Raw genomic sequence first — 23252 nt, forward strand, 5'->3', positions numbered from 1 at the left:
TCTTTTGCTATTTAATTATGTACTGTGTCAACAAGCAAATACCCAAATAGCAGCTGAGAAAAAGCAGTAAAGCTCTTAAACATAATTGTTTTATGCAGTGTGGCTGTTAAATATAAACAACACAAGAAGTGACAGCATTTTGCAATAGCAGAAGGTGCTCAAGAGTTTAGGTTTGAGGAGAATCAGGTAAAAAATACCAAAAGAAAGGAAATACTTACAAGAAACTCGTCTCTAATAAAATACTTGGCCCTTGTAACTCTGGGATCCTCACCAGGCTCTGGTGTTGCTAATTAACAATAAAATAAGTATCGTATTAAAATAGATGTTTTCTGGTAATAGCACCTAAAAATCTTAAAACTTGTTCTGTTTTTTGCTCATGTCTGATAGAAATACACTTGGTAAAACTGACTGTGAGATAAGACAAATCATAACATTGTTTAAAACAGCAAGGTATCAGGAGAACAAAGGAATATTACAGGGCCCACAGTACCAGTCATTTGGCATGGGTAGCATTAGGGGGAATCCAAAGGACACATCAGTGCCAAAATGTCAGACTGTGGTCAACAGCAAAGTAACAGGTTTCTGTCATGATGAAATTATTAATTTGTTAAATGTGTAGAAGGCAGGATTCTCTCATTATTAATACTTAAAATGTAACAGTAAAGTTTGACTGAAAGACAATGAACTTTACATTTACTTATGAGTTTTCAAGTCTTAGCTGAAGCTACCAAAAACATTACAAATGTGATTAACAAAGAAATGATAAATTGTAAATAAAACTTAAAAACCTTACCATCATCTGGTGTAGTGTAGCGAGCAAATTCTGGAAAGTAGTCTTCAATTTTAGATTTCCCTGCCAAAACTTTCTCTGCTAGCAAATCTTGTTTATTCAGGAAAAGGATTACTGAAATGGTCCGTAGCCACCTGTGGAAAATGGGAACCACACACTGTGAGAAGGCACAGCCTGGATCATACAGAAACTGAACCCAGGGCTGGAGACAAGAATGCGACACACTGAGATAATTTGGAAAGGTTTCTTTTAAACCTGAATCCTGAGGGTGTAATTCAAGGGGTGCACACCCTGAAGTTGGTCTGTGCTGCTGATCCAAACCCATCACCCAGGGGAGCACACTCACTGCTCAGTGCACTGCTCTGGCACTGCTTTAATTACTTCAGCCATAAGTAACGACTGTTTAATAAGTGAAAGGTAAGTGGAAGTGATGCAAAGGCCATCACTCCCCTTCTCCTGTGGGCAGAGCAATCCCAGCATGCTGGCTAAGCTCCCCAAATCCCCTCTTTTGCCTCTTAGTTATGTGGTACCGACCATCCCTCCAGTCAGTCTGGGTCTGCCTGCTTGTGTCCCCTGCCAATCTACTGCACACCCCCAACAGATTCACTGCAGGGGCAGAGTGAGGAACAGGGAAGGCCTTGATGCTCTGCAAACACTGCTCAGCAACAGCTCCAAGATCAGTATGTTATCAGCATTGTTTGGGTAAAACCTAAACCACGGCACCGTATGAACTGTTATGGAGAAAATAAACCCTGTCCCAGCCAGGGCCATCCACAAGTTGTGACTGCAGTGTAGGACAGGATCAGCAATTTCAGTGATATGAGCAACAAAACTTCAATCCACAGACCTGTTGTTCCAGATACTCTTGAAGAGGTTTAGTGCTTCTTGGAGCCGATTGGTCTGATTGTCCTCTCGTATAACCATGTTGTAGCTACTGCTCGCCACCACGAATATGATAGCGGTGACATCTAAACCAAGAAACACCCTTTGGTTAATACCAAACTTCAGGAGAAACAGCCAGGAATCCCAAAGTTCTATAAAAAAGTGTCAGACTTCCAGCTCCACGCGGAGCACAGGCTGGGATGCTGCTGCTGGCAGCTTTCTAAGTACCAGAAATCAACAAAGAAAGTGAAGAGACCATGGAAGACAGACAAGTCAGGGCCCAGAGCAGAAGCTGACAGCATGACAGAAAATGTAGAAAAGGAAGGAACTGAAGCAAGAGGGACAAACTGAAGAAAGCCAAGAGGAGAATTTAAAGAAGATTTAAAATGTGTAAAGAAAATCAGAAACAACTCCAAGCTGTCAGGAAAGGACAGGGAGGCCCTTGGGAGAAGACCTCAGGACAAAGAGCACTTGTGATTTGTGTGAACAGTAATAATGACAGTTGAATTCATGGTTAATTGCTTCAGTCCCCTAGAGTGTGCTATACTTGGAGGTCTCTCTCTTTCCTGGGAGGTATTCCCAGGATCACAGAATCCAATCTCTGTGTTTCTGTGCTGCTCCAGACTCTTTACACTGACTGACTTCCAGGCTCATCTACCTCAGGCATCAGCAGCAGAAGAGATGAGTCAGACCATGAGGTAACAGGAAGAGGAAGGAGCAGAGGTAAAACCCAAACAAATCTGTTATTAATAGCACAGGAGAAAATACTGCACAGTAGTTCCACACATATACACATTGTTCAGGTGATACTCTGATAGCAACTGCAGCAACATACCATGAATTTCAAGTTGCATTCTAATTATTTATTCTGTAAGATCTCAATGTAACTTTTCTACAAAAAGATGGACTTTTGCATAATTTCAACAATATTTTGTCCAAACAATGAAGGGAAAAAAATCCACTACCTCTAGCTTCAAGAAAATGTGTGGAGAAAGGTTTCATATCTAAACAAGATACCAGAGTGAAAAACAGCTGCAGTGAGGGTACTTGTCACACTTCAGGACAGGCACAAAACTGCCTAATTTCAATTGTGTGGCAGTTCAAAACACTGACACCTGAACTAAACTGATGGGGACACTGGTGTTGAGAGACTCCAGATCTCACCATATGTGACACCAGGTCTAACCAGACAGATCTTCCCAACAGCCTCACTCTGCATTACTGGGTCAGTGCTGATTTGGAAAGAAGCACCATGGCATAGCAGTGTGGCTGCAGTTATATCCCAAAATATGATATTCTGATTTTGTGCATATAATAATGATCCTGTAGTTCTATATTTTGCACACACATACAAACCTTCATATGGAAGACAGAACATAGTTGGAATTTACACTCACAAATGTGGCAAATAATGCACAATGCCACCCCCAAAAAATCCCTAATTAAATGAAGAGAGAAAAGCCAGACAAAATGGACAAGTTTGAGTTATCAAACTTTAACTCCTCTCCCTCTTCCTGAAGATGCTCTATGCAGTTACAGAAGTGTACATGTAAAAAAAAAATCCAAACCTTCTGACTGTTCAGGTAACTCCTTATCAAACTACATGGAAAAGATGGTGGCTTTCACACAGTGAGAAAATGCAGACTGGGCATTACAGCCTCGCAGAGAACTATTTTATAAAGCAAACAGAAATTCTGATCCTACCATTAAAACACTGGATCCATTTCCGGCGTTCATCTCGTTGCCCTCCAACATCAAACATACTGAGAAAAAACAAACACATAAATCCAGTCAGGATACACTTTGTGTTGGTTTGTTTGTTTGTTTGTTTGTGTCTTTATTTTTGTTTTCCCTCCCCAAATGCAAATAGAAAAGGTGAGAAATTTTAGGACTTCTGTGGCACAGAAGCTAACAGGAATCAAGGATGACGAGAACCTGAACAGGTAAACAGTCCACCAAGGTATGTACACAGAGGTAATGTGTTTTATACCATTTTGTTCTTTGCAATTTAAAATAAAGAAGAAAACTGCACACCAATTTGCATTTCCTTTTCAAGCCAGACTACTAAATTAAAAAATCAGAACATGCTTGTTTTCTACTAAATATCAACCTGAGAAATACAGAAGTCTCAATGACTGTATGGTAGGCTCTCCTTCAATTTACCATAGTATTTGTCTGTATTGTATTACGAAATAAAAAAAAACCAAAATAAAAAGAAAAAATAAGGATACTTACTGAAAATTTACTTTATCCACCTGAAACTTGGTTTCAAAAATTCCTGATGTCAAAACTCTGCATCTGAGAAGATCCTAGGGCATAAAGGGAAAGTCATCGATTCAACACAGATACTTTGTAATTTTTCAATGGAAATAAACCCCTTTTACTCCATGCTGACAGTGGATGCTGCACTGCAAAACCAGGGAACAGCATTTGAGTGTTAAGTGACACAGGGTGTGATGTAGGTCTTGTAAGTCAGATTTCACAGCCATTTATATGTATAAACATAATCCAAACAACAAAGCAATTTTTACTGGACACTAAATATACACAGGGCATGGCAATACCCGTGTTAGTGCCACAAATGGAAATTATAAAATGAGAAGAGTTGTCCCCAAAGCCGACGGGGAGCAGATAAATGGTGTTATTACTTTACATACCTGGTCAGACGGGGTGTACTCGTTCTGCTTGACTATGTCAATCTTGTCTAGAAAACTGGGGAGAGGAAAGAAAAAAAAGAGAAATTGTCATTCTCAAGCAAGACAAACTACCCAATGCTTTAGTAACAGGCAGTTGCCAGGTAAATTTTGGTGTATTTTAATGCTCTCAAAATGCTGAAAAATCATACAGTGAAACTGTTCAACTTGGGTCACTGGTCGTGCTTTCCCAGCACGAGCCAGCAGAGGGCCGAGCGCAGTTTTAATTAATCCATCTGGGAATCTCAACTCCAGCCCCTCCCGCCGGCTCCCTCCACCACAAACACACCAGGAGTTTAATTTAGGTCATTTATTCCTATAAATCCTACACTATAACCTGCTACTGCTCAGGGTAAGGCAATGACTCAGGTAAATTGCCTACGTGTAGTCTTCCTGAAAGAAAAACAACTATTTTTAAACAACTTATCATCACTGTAATTCTTTAAATAAATGAAATCCCAAAACCAATTTCAGCACAAGTCCAGTTAAGTGCAAGGGAATACTGATTTTCCTGTCAATTCTTTATCAGTGTTTCAGTTTACTTTCTGGAGCAGCAGCAGCAGCCGTAGGCTAAATGGGTATTAAAACATATATTTCATTCAAATTCATTAGGTATCACCTGAAGAGGATACCCTGGAGTCTTTTAAATTTTTTTACCAATTAACTATAACCTCCTAATTATCTTTCTCTTCCATTCAAAGAGCAAAAATCTCAAGGAAGCAACTCGTTAACTCTGTTTTATTGTGGTGTTACTACGAGACTCGAAGACGTGGCAAAGCGGCAGCTCGGGATGCAGATTTTATGGTGTTTGCCCCCCAGTCCCACCGTCCAACACCAGGGACACAAAGTGCTCAGCCACCTTCCACCTCAGCAGTGCCTTTACCCATCACATTAATGATTAATCAGTCTTTAAACCAATACACTTCAAGTTCCCTTTGAAATTCCTTCGCATGAATTGTTTTCTCTCTGAAGCAGAAATCACAAAGGAAAGGTGAGTTTTCCCTTCTCTCAACGTGCATTAACTACAGCTACAGGCAACAATTCCAAGGGGGTAAAGGGAGCCACGTCCCAGATCTGTGAATCGAAAACTCAACCCCAGTAACACCAGCACAGGACTCAGCCCTCAGTCCCAGCCCCCTCTGCCCAACTGATTTCCTAAAACACCTAAGGAGGAGCAGGGGAAAGGGGGAAATAATTGTATATTTTAACAACTTCAGTGTAATGTCCTTTTCACCAGGAACTAGACGATCTTGTTTCAGACACACATGAAAACTAATTTTTCTTTACTCTGAATGACAGAATTTTAAACACATCAAAACAGATCTTAATAAACACTCCACAGAAACCAGGAGACGAAGTGCAAAGATCCATTTCCATCCTGCAACGTGACACGGGGACAGACATGCAAGGATTAAACGATGACAAACTGTGCTCTGCAATTTGCAAGCGGGATTTTTTCCTCATCTATTCCAGGCTGTTAAGTAATTTATTTTTTTTTTTTAATCCGAAGGGAAGAAATAAAACTCTTTGTTCAGTACCCAGAGGATGTTAAATACGTGCAACAACCATGAGCTCCAACCAGCACGTGTTTCCAGGCCATACTCTCCCCTAAGACCACAGTTTCAGAATCACGTGGCAATTTCACAAGTTGGAGGATGCTTGAAAAATGTTCTGAACAGAACATGTTCATCAAGATATACAAAGGTGATTACTGCAATGAGCCAGCCTTTCTGTATGAATTTATCCAAGCAGAACATTTTCTGCTGGGTTCCACAAGAGGTGAATTTTTGGTTTTGTTTTGGGTTGGTTTGTCTTTTTTTTTTTTTTGCTTGTTTTGTTTTGTTTTATTTTTAAACACTCTGCTAATCAGCTTAATGGATTTTGGAAACTGAAAATTAGAAAATAACAACAAGATATTGCTAAAACCTGGAACTGAAAGTACAAACCTCTTACTGTTGTTTATGCAGACTATTTTTAGGCCTATGATTTCCTTGAAAAACATCAGCCACATAGGAGCAGCAGTACTGTACTTGAGATGAATTCCAACAGCAATGTTCATGCCAGGTAAAACAAGTTCAGATGGAATAAACATTTCTTCTTCCCCCCCCAAAACAAGTTCCAACATTCAGTAACATCTGATACTCGTAACAATACTCGTTGGAGAAGGAAGTCTTTCACTGTGTGATAGTTACCAGAAACCTCCCCCTGCTTCCAGTGGCATTTTAGGGAAAATGGAGCAAAGCGATATGTTAAATAAAGGTTTCCTCCCGTGTGCCTGCTCGTAAAAGTCTGTCCCTTAGAAAGGGCTAAAGGCATTAAAAACCAGTTTGATTTTTTGCTCAGACGTAAAGAAAGGGGATTATTCTTTCAGCTGGTCAGTGGAAAAATAAATGTGTCTGTAAGGAGAAAAGAGGAGCAGAAATCTGATCCAGTCTGATACACCTAAAATAAGGAGCAACAGTGGGAGTTCAGAAAAGATCAATACACTGTGTTCAGAGACTTCTCAGTCAATGTGAGTCAAGACCAAACAATTTATCCAGTAAATTAAACTAATAATCCAGTCAGATGAGAACAAAGCCTAATTCAAAATAAACACAAATTCACCATCATTAATTTCTATTTTTAATTCTTGCTATGCTCTACCCAAAACACAAGTGAGGCCACTTGAGTACTACTTTGTGTGCAGAATTCACTGCTGTGAGAGATTGTTCTAAGCCTGCTGGAGAAGTGCCCATCATCTACTGTGTCAGCAGTGAACTTACAGGGAGAAATAGAAGTGACCTTGGTGAAATAATTCAAATAAAACTGTCAAACCACGAACCCAAATTTTATACTGCGAGCAGGTCTTGCACCGAGTTACAGAGTCAGTTTTTTGCTCCTGTAAAATTTTCCCAGAGATTATATGGAAAAGCTATTTTCCAGAAAGCAAATAATTCATTCAGCATCGCTGCCAATTCTCACTTAGGGCCAGATTCTGGACATGACTAAAAAGCAGGATCAGCTACTGCTCTGCAAAATACTGTCACGTAGTATGAGGCACTCTTGCCTGTGTTATAAAACGTTGATCCTACTGTGACACATGCTAACAAAAAAAAGAAAGAAGACTTTAGGATATTTGTAGTCAGCAACACCAAGAAGAATTATCTCTAAGATAAGCAGTAAATGTGTCTGTAATAGTAAAATGCAAGGTATTAACAAAACATTAAAACTATCTCAAATAAAAAAACACATGCCTTATTTTTGAGTCACTTTAGTTTAGCTTTGGGAAGGAAAAACACATGAGAAAGTTTTTAAACAGATCTTTGGGACGAATGAAGTGTCTTTCATTTTAAGGGTGCTCTGAGGAGACAGATTCATATAGAGAGATACACAGAGGCTTTCCTTAGCTCCTGCAGGTCAAAGTAATTAAGTCATACATATATCCCCAATTCTTTCCAAATTTTCACGAAGCCTATTATGTCAAAATCACGTCCCAATTTCACATCAAGCTATATGGCAGTACCTGATTTATTCTGGAGTTCTTTCACACAGAGAGAGTTGCTTTATCCCTGTGTGTGGGGAATTTCCTGAATGAACAGTGCTGCTGCCAGACAAAGAGCTGCAGCCTGCGCTCGTTTTCCCTCCTGGAAAGGTGTGTAACACACGGAACCTTCCACCCCAGAACCAGCACAACTCCACTGTTCAGGGAAGCCCGGGAGGGGGAACTCACACTGCCTTTCCTTCAGCATTTCCTGACAGCTTTTCCAAAAAACAGTACCTGAAATCTTACTCTCCGTGATCTGACGAAACGGTTGGCAGACTAGGATTATATTTTTTTTTTTTGCTTTGTGAAGAAGAGTTTTGTTTTCAGTCTAGAACAACACTGGAAAGGTCTCTTCAAACTTACAACACACCTATATTTGAAGAGCTTTATTTCCATCAGGTGTTTTTTTTTTCTGGTCAAGTCATAACTTGAATTAGCATACAAAATGTCTCTGTTAAAAGACACACTAAGATCTCATCTTTGGTGTCAATAAGACACTTCAAATCAAGAAATCAAAATTTCAACCCCAACTAAAGACAGTATTTGTTCATAGCCCTCAACAGCAGTACCAGATCTCCGTATTTGTGAAGTTCCTTGTCTCTGAAAGCTGTCAGGTATTTTACAGACAGTAAATCACACTCCCAACTCTCCTGCCTGCCTTCACTCAGGCTGCATTTCCTGCCTCCACCATCGCACCCGAAACGCACACCTTGCAATAACCCTGCTTTAAAGGCAGGCACTCAGGCAGTGAGTTAATTGCCCAGAGTCCCTTGAGTCAGTGGAAATTTTCATTTCCACTGAGTCATGTGTTTCTACCAAGATATTACTAAGAAACCACCAGAATATTACTAAGAATTATCAAGATTTCACTAAGAATTACAGTTGCATTTACCCTGATCACCTCTAAAACAGTCTTTCCAATTCAAGTTTCTATGTCCAGAAAGAAATTAATATTTGTTTACTGATCTCCCTAAAGACCAAACTGTGCAAATGCCCAGATTTTTATTTATTTATCTATACCTTATCAGGACTACAAAGCTAACACAACTCTCCCTAAAGTAGTTTTAAGCTGAAATTTAACTGAACATTAAAAATGTTTATTATAAACATGAGTGTACTTTTTATTTTTCAGAACAGATCGTGCTTTACTTCTACTTTACTCCCTTTTCCAGCCCTTGCCATAATCCTTTACGTTATTCATCAACAGATTTTTAAAAGCTCAGCAGTTAACTACTTGATAAATTCTTTCTTCAGCTATGCTGTTAGTATTTATGGTATCCTGAAAACCAAGGACTGTGTGAAACCAAACTTATCAGGTTTTTCTTCAAAATAAAGTTAAAAATTAAAACTGGGACATTAGTAGTCTTTTGTTTGCTGTTTTTTTTCTTTTTTAAGATATACTGATATTTTCTATTATTTGGCCGCTGAAGACACGCCACAACCACGTTACTGGATGATTGAAACTGTTCAGAAAGGCACAGCCCTTTTTTTCTGCCTAAACAAAACTAGATGGAGAAAACAAATGCCATCAAAACCTTTGCAATTACTGTAACTACTTCACAATTAGGAAATTAAAAAAGCCTTTAGGGACAGGCACAGAGGGACAGTACTGTAACACTACTACTGGTACAATTAGGAGAGCACTACACTGCATTTAAAAACATCTCATATACGATGTTCCTGTAACGAAATTCTGCACGTCAGTCCTCAAACATAAGGATCCCATTCAAGATTTATATTGGAAATGAACCTCGAAATGTAGTCTAAGACGTGAACAGAAGTAAACTAAAAGACAGCTCTTCAGAAAACTGACCCAAGAAGCTGCAGATATATTTTTGATTTCCAGTTCTAAGTCAAGGAGTTATTATAATTTCCTTATCGAAGTAGCAAGTCACGCAAAAAGATTTACAAACGCTCTGAAGCTCAGAATTTAATTATAGATGGTATTAATGCGTACATATCGCAGAAAAGTGATTTTGAGAGCGGCCCCAGCTGTAATTCCAGAAGAACCTCGAGCATTCCAGCCACTTGGAGGCGGAGGGGCACCATGGGTCTAATTTTGAAGCAAATAATGAGAAAGCTGAAAAGTATGACTCCATATATTTGGAATCATCTTGTGGTAATCAAGGTTACAGTTCCTTATATGGCGTGGAGAACATGAAGCACACACAAAAAATAGATTATTAAAAGTGGGGGGTACAAAAAACCACGACTACCGCAAGAAAAGCCACGACCCGCCCAGCAAAGCCCCCTTACTTTTGTGTCTCCACGAAGTTCCAACCTTGCCCTAAAATCGAGGCTGGTTACACACCCAGCTTCCCAAAGTGCCTAATTAAAACAGCGTAATCCGCCGGGAGGCATGAATGAATCGGAGACAGACCCAGCAGAAGGCAAAGCAGCCCTCCAAAACCTGCCAACCATCGGAAAGGGAAATGGGGGAAAAGGTAGGAGAAGGAGAAAAATCTATTTAGAGAGGTTGTAGTTGTCTCTTTCCCCTCACCCCCCCCTCTGCCTGTCTAAAGTTAGTCTGGCTTAGAGGATGCACTAACTTTCCCAATCAGTTTTACATTACAGCACAAGTCCAGAAATAGCTCCCAGCCGCCTTGGCCTCTAGCACGGTTGCCATGACAATGGAACCACAGGGCTATAAATAGCTCATCAGCACCAAATCTTGTGAGACACATCTGGAATGGGGCCAGCCCAGCCCCGGCCTGACAAATAAAAATAGGCACAGGCAGTTTCAAAGGCTGGAAAGGTACAATGTGGCTGGGGCTGTGCGGAGCGGCGGGCAGGGAAACGGGTTTGATTGCTTGTTAGCACGAGATTTATTTGATAGGAGATTGGGAGAGGTATAAAAGTCACTTTATTGCATGCTAAACAGCCAGCCTTTCTCTAAGTTCTATTTTTCTTTCTTTCTTACCCCCCTCCCCGCCCTCTCGTCTGCAGCACAACCATCCCGCTTTTGAAACTCTAACAATGCAGCCTTTTGCCCAGGAGACCATTAAAATAAGGGAAAACAGAAGGAAAGAAAAGAGATCTTCAAAACTTCCCCTCCCACTATTTCTGTATGTTTTTGGCTCCAGTGTACTGAAGTGCTCCTGCGGGTCTGACAGGCATCCTGGTCGGGATCCTGCACGGGCTGGAGCGCTCTGCTCCACTGAAATCAGTCATGGGCTGCTTGGTGCCTCCAGGAGCCTGGAGCGGGATGTGGTTCCCAAAGCCCTGTGCCAGGCTGGAGCCACAGCTGATCTGCCTCAGCATCATCCCCTGGACCCTCAGCAGGGACTCTGTGGGCTGTGCTGAGAGTACAAACCAGCGGTGTCTGCAGCCCAGGGCAGCCCCGAGCCGAGCCTTCCGACCTGGGGGGCAGATCTGGAGTCATGGCATAACCCATCCCACCTCCAAATGGCTCCACTTGACAAAACTGCCTCTGGAGCAAGCGTTTTCTTCCACTTAGTGGATGAGAAAACGTCGTATTTTTAGCACAGACTCTTGATCAACCCATTCAATTACATCCAAATTATCTGTGTGGGAACAGAATGTTATGTCAAAAATGTTATTCAGTGTATTTGTCAATATTACCCAACAGAAGACATTTGTATAATCAGGAGATTCAATATTTTCTACAGTACAGGAAAGCAGCAGTTCAGGAATCAGACTGAAGTCGTGAGGCTTTGTTATTTCAGACACTGGAAGTAGCAGTCAGCGTGACACAACACAGAGAAACACCGCTCTCAAAATATAAAATCTTAGCTGCTCTATCAAAAACCAATAGAGACCACAGATGGTGATCAAAAAACTGCAACTATAATAAGCATTAAGCCACAGTAAAATATCTTCCGTCTGCCATAAAGGCACCGTGCACGCGCTCCACGCAAACTGCACCATCAGCCCACAGGATTCCTTTAGGTCCCTACATGGATATTTTCATTTCTAAAAATTGTAGAGTAGCTTCCACCCAGGCTTAAAGCTGTATGTAAACTTCCCTCCCCTTCCCCCTGCCTTTTACCACATCCAGTTTGCTCCCCGGCCATCTGAACAATGAATGCTTCAGAAACAGCAGTTTCCACAGAAGTATTCTGGGTAATGTTCTTCATAACATGCAATGGAGGATTTATTGTTTATTATAAAGATACTCCAAGTCAGTTTAAAAACCTAGTCCCAACTGCAAGTTTTGAGTCAAATTATGTAAAAAAAGAACTACAAATATTTTTTTCTTCTTTAAGAAAGCAGTTCATACATTACTACGAGATCACCCTTTATGGCTCATATAATGGACAAACTTTGTCTGGGAGGAAGGTGAGGGGGACAGGCCTGCAGAGCAACAAACACTACATGAGGTAACCCAAGCATGGTCAATATTCCAGTGCTCTGTTGGAAGGGCCTCCATGGGACCCCAGGATACCCACCAGTTCCCCTCCAGAATTAACTCTTCACCTTGACTGGATGTTGCTTATGGATCCCTCCTCCTCCAGTAATGGCTTTGGAGGGGTGTCCCCCACCAAGGAGATCATTTGTGCTCCTTTACCCTGACCAAGGGCACAGCTCATCCCAAACTCCACATCCCGCATGCTGTTCCCAGCTCCCACGTGAAACTGTTCTGCACAGCTCCCCCCACCGAGAACCAACACGACCCCAAGCACCCGAGGCTGCTCCAGCTGCCTTCACTCCTACTTGGCAAACCTGTAGGAAGGTGTTTTCACACTCTCACAACCACCAAAAAGCGGCTCCCCCCGCGTGGCCCCGAGGCTCCCCCGCCACACAAGCCCATATATGTTAAACAACCCCAGAGCAGCCCCTCACCCCACCCCACATTACTTAAGCTGCTCCGAGGCCAAGGCTGGGAACAGAAATGAAAGGTAACGGTGTGGATGAGATCACTACACCAGGATCTGATCCCAGGGCAAGCCCGGGGCGGGAACATGGGTTGAGGGAGTGGGAAGGAACATGGCGCAATCCCTATTAACTTTTTTTTTTTTTGCTTTTAACAAGGCTGCAGAAGAAGACAAAAACCATGGGAAAAGGCAAAGCAATTAAATGTTTACACAAAAATGCTTCCCACTTCACTTTGCTTTCCGTCCCTCTTCTCCAGCTTTTCTTCCTGAATTTTGGTGGGTTGAAAACAGCAGACTAGGATCTAATTAAAGAGACTGTTTCTTGCAAAAAAACCTATCAGAGCTGCTTTAGATATGGGGTATTTTATCTTTTCTACACTTTAAAGGAATTTTGCTTGCCTGCCTTCATTTTTACCTGTCCCTATTTCTTTTCTTCCTGATGCTGGAAATGGTTTTAACCTCCTGTAACTCTTGAAGCCTCTACTAACTTTATATTTTTAATACACTTTTTGCCATGCCTATCTCAAAGGTGGGAAAAGGTCTGTATCTATGAACAAACTCAGGGATTTTTGTTTTAAGCCTTTTTTAATTGCAAGCTTAAGTCCCAGACCTTATACACAGCAAAGAAACCAACACAACTGCATCACTCCTGTGCTCTGCAGGGACTGAACTTGGAGAGAAACTTTAAATTGTTCACAATCTAATCTAATTTAAATCCATCACAGGCAATAGGGATCTTCTTAGACAGGTTTAAGAATATTTGCCACTAACTTAGACTAAGGAGCCTGTTTAAGCGAAGTCATTTATGCAAAATTCTGTATGAGTAATTTTTAATGAGGTTAAAGAGCGCCTCTACAGAATACAAATTTGTTTGAAATCTCCCCATACTTCATTCCAAATCAGGAAATTAAAGCTTCCTTCAATTCCAGATGTAATTTTTAATATAGAACAACCTATGCATGTTGTAAGTATATGACACTTTTACTGTAAGCTGCTCTGAGCAATTAGAACAGGTGAACCTAATGGGATATCCTTTCATTGTGTTTCAACAAAGTATTTCTATGAACCTTGTCCTCATGGTCTGTAGCTCCCTCCAGTGCCATCAAATCAGTGGAATTGGTTTCATTTGATAAAGATCATTACATACCTATAATTTTGAAACTGTATTATTATGACAGAATTGTCATCATTAGCAATAATAAAAAATTATGTTAATAATTTAAAATACTAATAAAAGGGCTTTCAGATGATAAAAGAATTAATAAACTAATACTTCATACTAGTTTCTGTATGAAGGAACAGACTAATCTGTAAAACCAGACAAAATAAAGGTTCAGACAGTTCCTACATTTTTCAGCTTGTGTGTGGCTTGTAAACCTAAACCTAAGCATGGAGAACACAGAACCAGGCACTTCCCCAACTGCTCTGGAAAAATGGGCAACATTCTTTGTACCAGAAATTTTAGGGACAGAGGTAGATGGAGCTGACACGATCCCACATGACAGAGAAGGAATTCTGAACCCAAGACCGAGTTTCCGCAGGAACTAGGGAAGCAGTGATAGCTCAGGGAAGGAATCAGGCCCCAAATGAGCCCAAAACAATGGGAAGACAAACTGCTGCAGGGTTCTGAGCAGGGTGGTGAGGGAGGACTGCACTGCCCTATTTAAATACACTTGTACGAAAATCTACAGCAGAACAGTTCCCAGGTATTTAACACGCAAGAACAGAAATCCAGCGCTGGAGTTTTGCCTACTTAGGCACCACCCCAGCTGAGATTTGTGTTCAGAACTTTAGGGAGGTAGGTTCTTTAGCAAAAAAGCAGTAATTTTGACTCTGATCCTGCTCACAGGATGTTCAAATGTTTCATTTCTTTCCCGTGACACTCAGGACTGGAACAGCACTTGGTGTCTTCACAGAGCTACCTGTCAATACCTGCTCAGGGCTGACAGTTCCAACAACTCACAGCAGCTCACGTTTCAGCTTTTGCTTTTCTCAGAGGAATTCAGCTTTCCCCCCTCCTTCTTTTTTAAACATTCTTCTTTCAACTCAGCAAAAACAAATCCAGGCCTCTGTAAAGCAGACACACAACCTGGTGTCTGGTATTGAAAGCATCTGTAAAGAGCACACCTCTCTTCCAGAAGTGAGTTGTAATATATTCTTCTTTTTTTTTTTCTTTTTATTCAAAGCGTTTGATCATGCAATTTAATACCAGACATACTTAAAAAAATCATTTTAAACCAAGTAAATGATACAGAGCTGCAATAGCAATTTCATACTGGGAATTTTGAGCAGTGCAGGGACACTGATCTCTGGCTACTATAAAAAGCATTGCCTGCAAATATCTGGTTCTGTGTTCTTTTGCCATACAACAAAATGAAGTCGAAATGAAGTGCCTGTCTCTCCCTGGTACATGATACATTCAGGTAGATAAAAGGAGCAAGAAATCAAGCTTGAAATCAAAATCAAAGGTGCCCATACTACTTCTGTGGGAAAGCCACTCACAGGAGTGACCACGGTTCTGGAATAGTGCAGCCCTCTTTTATTCTCAATGAGAAACCTGTCACTCACCCAGTTTCATGGATTTGCTCTTGGCTTAGAGTTTTGCTGCTCTTAAAAGGAAAATCTAACACAGCCCCTCCATCTTGGCTTACTCACATATTTGTGATAACACCAATGCACAGCCCTGATGATGGAACATCTCCCCAAAATGCATTGGAGTATTTAGGGCTTTTAAGCCTGCAAATAAAACGGACAACTCACAGAATAATGTGAGTTTACAAAGGCTCACAAACAGCCACAAATTAACACGGGACATGACGTGCCATCTTTTAAATAAAATATGCTGGCCCTTCCCCTTCTCTTCCCCACTGACCTGCTAATTTGACTCAATTCATTCTGAAGCTGAATTCTAATCATTATAAAAATATGAACTTTAAATCTTACCTCCCAAAACACAAAACTGGCTATTAAAACCCTTAAAAACAGTATTAAAAGCTCCAATCGTTCAAATGTCCGCAAAACACACAGTAGGATACACTTTGTATTTATTAAACCCATTTTAACTTTTGCAAAATGTGTCTTCTAATGTGACCTTTTCTGAGCTGTGTGCTTTTAAGACTGCAGTGACAGAGAATTTAGAATGAAGTGTGCACAGGAAAAGTAAAACCCCTGACAAGGCACAAGCTTTGCCTGTTTCCTCTCTCAGCCCAGAGTTGCTGCTTTCGGCACAGGGAGGTTTTCCACGGCAGTCTCTGACTCACAGAGGAACAGTCAGGTGCTGCAAAACATGGAACTGAGACAGGACTGGAGTGATGTGTGTGGGTGAGGGTTGGGCATGTGGGAGAAAGCGTTGGAGGCGAGGGGAAATTTTGGGAGGACTTTTAAAATCCCTTTTTTTCTCTAATTAGCTTGTATTGTAACGCTGTAATGTTAAAATGAGGAAGTTGTAAGTCAGCTGCTTCAGATGGAATTAGTTCCTTTAAACTAGTTTTATTGACTATGTTTATTACCTATATAAAAGTGTTGTAATTACCTAAACAATTACTAAATGTATTATTCATAGAACATAATTATTTCGGCATTACAACTCTAAAAGCCCTCAGCAGTAGAAGGGATGGATCTATCTTGAAATGGAACATTATACCCAGAAGAATATTAAGATTCAGGAGGTACTAGATATACATACTACATATGCAGGCTCAGCATCCTCACTGGCTGCCTTGTTGGCAGACTTTCCAGAGGCCAAGGACTGGGAAAGTCTTCTCCCACAGCCCCATCCCTCTTTCCTGACACAGGTCTCTGCTCCCAGGCACTGCCAGAGCCTTGACCACAAACCACCCTTCTACCTCTGTGCTGAGCTATGCTGTACAAAACTGCCAAATTTAAATTACTGCCACGTTCTCTGGAAACCTTAACTCCAGTCCCACCTCTTCTTACGGAAGAGAACACAGAAAGAAAGATTCTACACATCGTGACCGTGAAATACAAAACGGTGCAGTGAGTTCTACCTGTGCAGGTGCCACAAAACAAACACTGAGAGAGCGGGAGAGAATTTCATCTCAGTGGGTATTAATTCTGAAACTCTGGGGATACTGGTTTATGCTTCTTTGTTTGATTACACTGAAAAGAAAGTATCACAGAGCTATGAATAATAGCTCCTTTTTTCACCACAAGTGGGTGGACTCCCCACCCCCTCACACTCAGTCACAACTGGACAGGATGATCCAAGGGAAGGAAAAGTCAAACTGAAGAGCCCAAGGTGTGCATTGAAGTTCCAGAAAATTTCCAAATTCCATTGGATGACCAAAAAAGCCACAAGATTCCAGAAGAGGACACGCACATCTTGCCCATCTCTTTGTCTGCAGAGGGTAGTGTCTCTTGTTTGCATCTTAAATGGCTGAAACCCTAAACCTGAATTATTCATTAACAGATTACAAATCTCCTCTTCTACATGAAAGAAACATTTAAACAGTCTCAGGAGAAGAACTGAACTAAAACAGACACAAAAAATCATGGGTATAATTGCTGCAGTGGGAAAGACAAGAAGGGGTCTAAGATGGTATTTCCCTTCCCCAAATGTAGTCCATATTCCCACATCAACATTCCTTCAGGGGTTATGAACCCAGCTGGGGCTTTTGGCTGCCCGATATCCAAGTCTATTATTCTGCACAAAAATATAAACCCAGCAACCCTCTTATAGTGCCTGACTCTCAGGAAGCACTAAATGATGTACAGCACCCCACAGAGTTGCAGTCTTGCTTCAAATATGCACCTGAAACTTTGTGGCCATCTGATATTCACAGCCCAGGGATCTGAAAATAAATGTGCAACTCAAAGTTGTGCTGGGAAGCAGAGGCATGAGGCAGCTCCAGGGGAACAATCCTGGGCTGGCTCACCTATTGCTCTGATACCTGCAACTGGCAACTGTGCAGTTTAAGAGTGCTGAGGACAATTGCAGGATTTCCATTTGTTCTGCTTTACTATAATTAGAGCTTCCGGCTCGTGGTTTACCCTAAGAACAGCAGCAAAGGCTGCAAGGTGGGAGAGACTCGGATCAGATGGGTCAGACAGGGAGAAAGTCTGGGGAGAAGACTCAATGGTTCTGGTGAAAGGGAGGTGTGTTCCTGCGCTACCTACACCGTAGCAGGTGCTTATTTATACATACACAGTCCATAAACACCATAACCATACGTGAAACAGCTTTTATCACATGACAATGCTTTAACTCCACTTCCTCTACTCAGTGGCAAATTATTAGACTCGCCACAAAAAAGGGCGTCTGAGCACAGCAACTGATACATTACACAGAAGTTAATAATATGCGACTTCTAAATATAGCCATTCCCGCTTTTCTCCTACATTTTGCTGCCTAAGAGATTCCTGCAGCATCTTGCACACACACTGGCTGCCCTGCACGGATTGTGATGCTCAAAACTAGTGACAGGTGCAGAGCTTTCAAAACAGCACTCTTCCCTCACGCCATCCCACCCACGTTCAGCTTCAGCTTGTAAAACTGCACTTATCTGCTTTGTAGAAATGCACACGCACAGGAAGTCCAGGGAACAGACTGCCAACAAGCAGATGAGAAAATTAAAAAAGATCTGAGACGCTAATAAAGCGTGCCAGAATTACACACTGCAGCTAAATACAGGTTTTAAGGGAACATCACTGGAGTACTTCTGCAGATAGCATACCCTTCATTTTAATTAAAGGAGAAAATTCCCCTCCTTTGAATGAACTCTCTTCCATAGGAAAGACCCATGTTTTACTAGCACATCTTACAATTTTCTGTTTCTTTGCTTAAAGACAATAATAGAATGGGGAATTAAGAAACTTAAAGGTCTATATAATTTATATCCGGTCACTGATTTTCTTGATTGTGGCTACAGACACCAAGCACTTAAAAAAATCCCACAAGCCCCACACTGCTCTGCAGCAGAACTTCCTCCTGTTACCTACATTCATTTTTATCAGTATGAACTGCAGATACTCAGTGGAGTTACAGTCAAGAAGTATTCCAAGGGGAAAAAAAGCCTTTTACTAACATCACAATTAAAAAATGCAACTTTTCTAGGAGCTGTCTGGGCACAATCCTGAGTAAGGTGCTCGACGGGACTCTGCTTGGGCAGGGAGGTGAGACTGGATGGTCTCGGTGCTCCCTTCCAACCCTACCCATTCTGTGTGATCCTGTGTTCACTGATTTCTAAGGGAAACCACCATACATTTACACAGTCTAACTCTGTAGAGAGAAATCTGTTTCAGTTTTCCGCATGTCCAGCATTAATCCATTATAATGCTTTGTGGTGTGGATGTCAGGAATAAATGCGAAACAGTTCAGAGTTTAAAAGAGACACTATTTAAATCTGGATATTACAAACCTGATTCGCCCTGTAAACCTTGTATGCATAAAAGCAGTGTATGCTTGTACAGATTCTGGTAATTACAGAGGTTTGTTTCAAAAAAAACCCGGTGTTTCATACAATATAAACACAGTAATTGTCACATTATCTCACAATCTACATTGTGATTTCAATTATGCACAACAAAGGGACTGCTCATGAGAACTGAGCTGAGAGGGTAAATCACACCCCTCATAATAATAGTAACAAACCTGTGTTCATTAGTGTCTGTTTGTTTTTAAAAGGTATTTGTTGAGCTATTACAAACATCTCTTACAGACTGGTGAAAAAGAAAAATGTACTGGGTGTGGCATCAATCTTTCATTTGTAAGACTTGTCTTGAGGGAAATCAGTTTCATGTTCTTCACAGCCACGTGACTTTATCAGAAAACCACAGTACACAATTTTGGCATAATTAGCAGGACCTTCTTAAATACAGCCCAGAAGAAAGCTCTGAGGGAAACAAACACATTTCACATCATTAGGAAAAGTCAGAGCTGAAATGGAGGTACCCCAGCCTCTGCACACAACAGCACAAATCCTACCTATTTTTAGTTCACAATTCCAATAAGAAAACAGCTGGGAGTCTAATGAAATTATCTTGGTGACAAATTTAATGGACTGAACACTAAAGTTACTATTTTTAAATAAAGTTCCTAATTATCCTTCAAAACAAGAAGCAATTAAGCAGCAGTGGAGCTACAGTTTCCCAAGCGTCTGCTGAGGCTCGGCTCCAATCAGATTGAAACTGGGAAATGGCTCAACACCTTTCTGATCCTAAAAATTGGTGGAGGGCCAAGCTTGGGGTTTGGTTGGGGTTTTTTTTTAGTTTAATGAGAGCAGTTCTGCTTTGACCTGTCCTGTCCAGTCCTGCCTTGCCCTGTTTTTCCCTGCCCGATTCCCAGTCACCCTCCTCATGAGCAGGGAATGTCTCTGTGCAGCTGCACAATCCACAACGTGCTCGGAGAGGAGACTGTGGAGGAAAACAGAAATGGAGCACGAAATGTCTGAAGAGAGCTGGTGAAAACCATAGAGGAGAACACACTGCTTGGATCCTAGAGTAGTTCAGCTCCGTGGAAGAGAGGCGGACAGGGAAGTACTCCAGAGGCACTGGAGAAGTGTTAAGGCTCCTGCCTAGCCAAGAGCTCTGAAAGAGCACAGAGGAGTTCTGATATTTGCTAATTCACTGAAACAGCCACATAAATCACAATAAAGTGAGTTATAATCTGACTTGTTCTTCTCCAAATAGCTCTTTAAAACTAGACATTTTAAATACTGGTTCCCTTGATAACACACTGTGACACCAATGAGTCCGTGGTACTTGTAACCTCCCATTCCACAGTCACACATACTGTACACCTGATTTTTGGAAAAACTTTGAACAACAGGGGTAGCATTGAAAATACACTGACATCTACATTTTAATGTGACATGGCAAGATCCTAGAGTCTGGAATGCCCATTTAGGGAATATATCATCTATGGTGGTAAAACAGATCTCTAAATCCATCCTCTCACCCCTTCTACCAAACCACTTCATCACGTCAAGATGCTTGATGACACTGCAGTACTTCTTGGCATTAGTACCACTAAAGACTGATCATCCTTCACTCATCTGATTTCATTTAAAACCTCACACTATCCAAAATCACCCAGTGGTTTTTGCAGATACGAGCTTTGACATTTTTCTTGAATAAGAAATATATCAAAACACCAGTTTACAAATGGGGAAACTATGTTTCACCCAAGTCTGGCCTTGGATAATAAAAAAGTGTTTGTATCCTAAAGCAGTTCAGCTCTGTTTAACAGAGGGGAACAGCAAGTCCTCCAGAAAAAAACAAGGAGAAGCTCTTCAGACTGAGGCAAAAGAAAAGAGACTGCACACCTTAACTGCAAAATCTGCTCTTCATGGCACACGTACTGATAGGCAGAGCTAATGAAAAGACCAAAATAAAACAACAATCTGGAGACTCAAGCAACATTGGCTCACTCATGAGACTCAATCTGATGTAAGAATATCCAGAGAACAGCCACACTCTTCGTGGAACGATGTAAGAAAATCACCTTGCCAGAAATGAAGCTTCAAGATGCACATGGTCCCTGATATTTTATACTGTGAGTAATCAAAATCCCTCTGAGATGCCTTAACAGCAGAAGTGGTGGACAGTGTAGTCTTGAGCAACTTAGCAAGTATTACCAACACTGGCAATAAATGAACAATCAAAAAGGGTAAATTAACATATCATGGGCATTTTGCATGTATATTGCTATTTTCATTTATTTATAAACATTACTTAGGCTTCAGAAGGACTTTTACTTTTTTGTAAAAACACAAATCTTAACCAAGATGCCACAGCAGGACCTGGCCACCTGACCTGGACTGGATGTGGGTCCTGCCTGCACCACGCTCCTCCAGACCCTCCTCTAGGACCCAAGGCTCCTTCTCTCCCTCAGCTGCAGCAGCTTTCCTAAAAATAACCCTTTTCTAGCTTTTCCTTGGGCTGCAGTTTACATGAGCACTTGGGGGGGAAGAGAAACCTTGTGGAGTACCCAAGGCACTTCACAAGAAATTCTCCTGGGCAGCCAACATGTTTCAAGTGTAAATTATCACCCAGACACTGAAACCTCTCACTTGTGTAATGACCACACTGCAATTTAGCTTTGATGGTGCATATCCTTCTCAGAGACTTAATTAGTGTACTACAATACGAACACAGTTAACACAAAATCAGTTGTTACAGTTAAATATAATTGTAACATGTTTCAGATACAAAAATCAGTGTATAATACTACAAAGTAATCAGTTAAAAATGGTGTTTCAAATCACAAAACCTATCAATCACATCCTGCTACAAAATTATTCTTAATCAGATGTAAAATTTACCAGCAGTTTCTTTCAGTTTATTTAGAACTAATCACATACTATAAAAAGTACTTAAAGATCACTTAAGCTCAGCATCAGTTTGAGAACTTCTTCACCTAATATGAGCTTAATCTATTTTTTAATTTTTTAATTTTCAGCCTGTCCCTCCTATAGTCAGGATTTTATGACCATGTTCTCTGCATGCAAGCACATGGTCTCAATAAACTTTTGAGCCTGTTGGTAAATTTATACCAAATGCACTGCAGACATCTTAGTCAGGAGTCTCTCAAAGCAGTAACTTCAGCAATACCTGTGGATGGAGGCAAGCACCAGACAAAAGAAATTTAAATTGAAGCCACCAGTGACAGAAAGGCTTTGGTGGATCACGGAACAGTGGAGTTCCCAGAAGAGGAAAATGAGGGAGAGAACGTGCAAGTCAGCATTGAGTGCTCCCTCTCCCTGGGACTGGCAGTGATGTATCTGCAGTGTTCCAGCCCAGGGAATAATTGGGAATCGAACCTGGCGCTTTCACACTGTACCAGCAAATGTACTGGCCTCATTTGATCCTTGTATCAGGAATTTTCTGTTGCCTTCTGTCTTTCAGAGCACTGTGGTTTTCAATTCCTTTTTTAAAAGCAAGTCCTTAATGAGGTTTTATGGTATCCTTTCGGGTCTTAGTTTAACAGAAGTATTCCCCTAATTGTCACCCTCTAATCTTGAGACGTCCCTTTTCTGCAGCAATACAGCAGGAACGATAACAGCTCCCGTAAAAAACAACAACCAACTGTGCTACAAAAGCTGTTGTGCTTGCTGATTCTTCTGTGAACGCCAGAAACAGCAGCTCCCAAGGTCAGGCAAAAAGTTCCAGCAGCTACTCACCCACCAAGGTGAGCAAACTGCAAAATCCTCAAAACACCAGTCACACCTGCTCCGCGTTCGGAGCGTACGGGAAGCACATCGTTCCAGCAGCCCTTTCCTGCTGCAGCAGCATTTTCTGTGCCTTCCACAGCAGCAGCCAGACAGACTCAAGGGGCCCTCCCTCTCAGTCAGACCAGCACTGCACCCCACATCAGCTATCCCAGCACTCCTACCACCAAATCCACCCAGGAACGTCGCTCCGGCCTGACACAGGCCATGCAAAAATGATGCAATCAATGCCACGCTCTTTCTTGTTCCCTCAAGCGTTTATTTATAGCTTGCCCTCTATTTTGTGCCTGCAGATCTTCCTCCTGCAGGAGGGATTCCTGGGGAAGGCTGCTGCAGCCTCTG

At 41.4% G+C, this 23252-nt stretch overlaps 1 protein-coding gene across 2 annotated transcripts in view; it reads right to left on the reverse strand.

The window, feature by feature from the left end:
• The window catches only part of GNAS (GNAS complex locus), a 139463-nt gene that overhangs the window by 6532 nt on the left and 109679 nt on the right, over positions 1 to 23252 (reverse strand). For both annotated transcript variants that reach the window (XM_050313953.1, XM_050313954.1), the window contains exons 6-11: positions 4330 to 4384; positions 3908 to 3981; positions 3377 to 3435; positions 1638 to 1758; positions 794 to 924; positions 219 to 286 (exon numbers count right to left, since the gene is read on the reverse strand). In XM_050313953.1, the coding sequence (XP_050169910.1) occupies positions 219 to 286; positions 794 to 924; positions 1638 to 1758; positions 3377 to 3435; positions 3908 to 3981; positions 4330 to 4384 (508 nt within the window). The remainder of the gene's footprint in view (positions 1 to 218; positions 287 to 793; positions 925 to 1637; positions 1759 to 3376; positions 3436 to 3907; positions 3982 to 4329; positions 4385 to 23252) is intronic.

Source organism: Myiozetetes cayanensis, unplaced genomic scaffold (assembly GCF_022539395.1).
Source record: "Myiozetetes cayanensis isolate MyiCay16 unplaced genomic scaffold, myiCay2020 scf19, whole genome shotgun sequence".
In the NCBI taxonomy this organism is placed as follows: domain Eukaryota; kingdom Metazoa; phylum Chordata; class Aves; order Passeriformes; family Tyrannidae; genus Myiozetetes; species Myiozetetes cayanensis.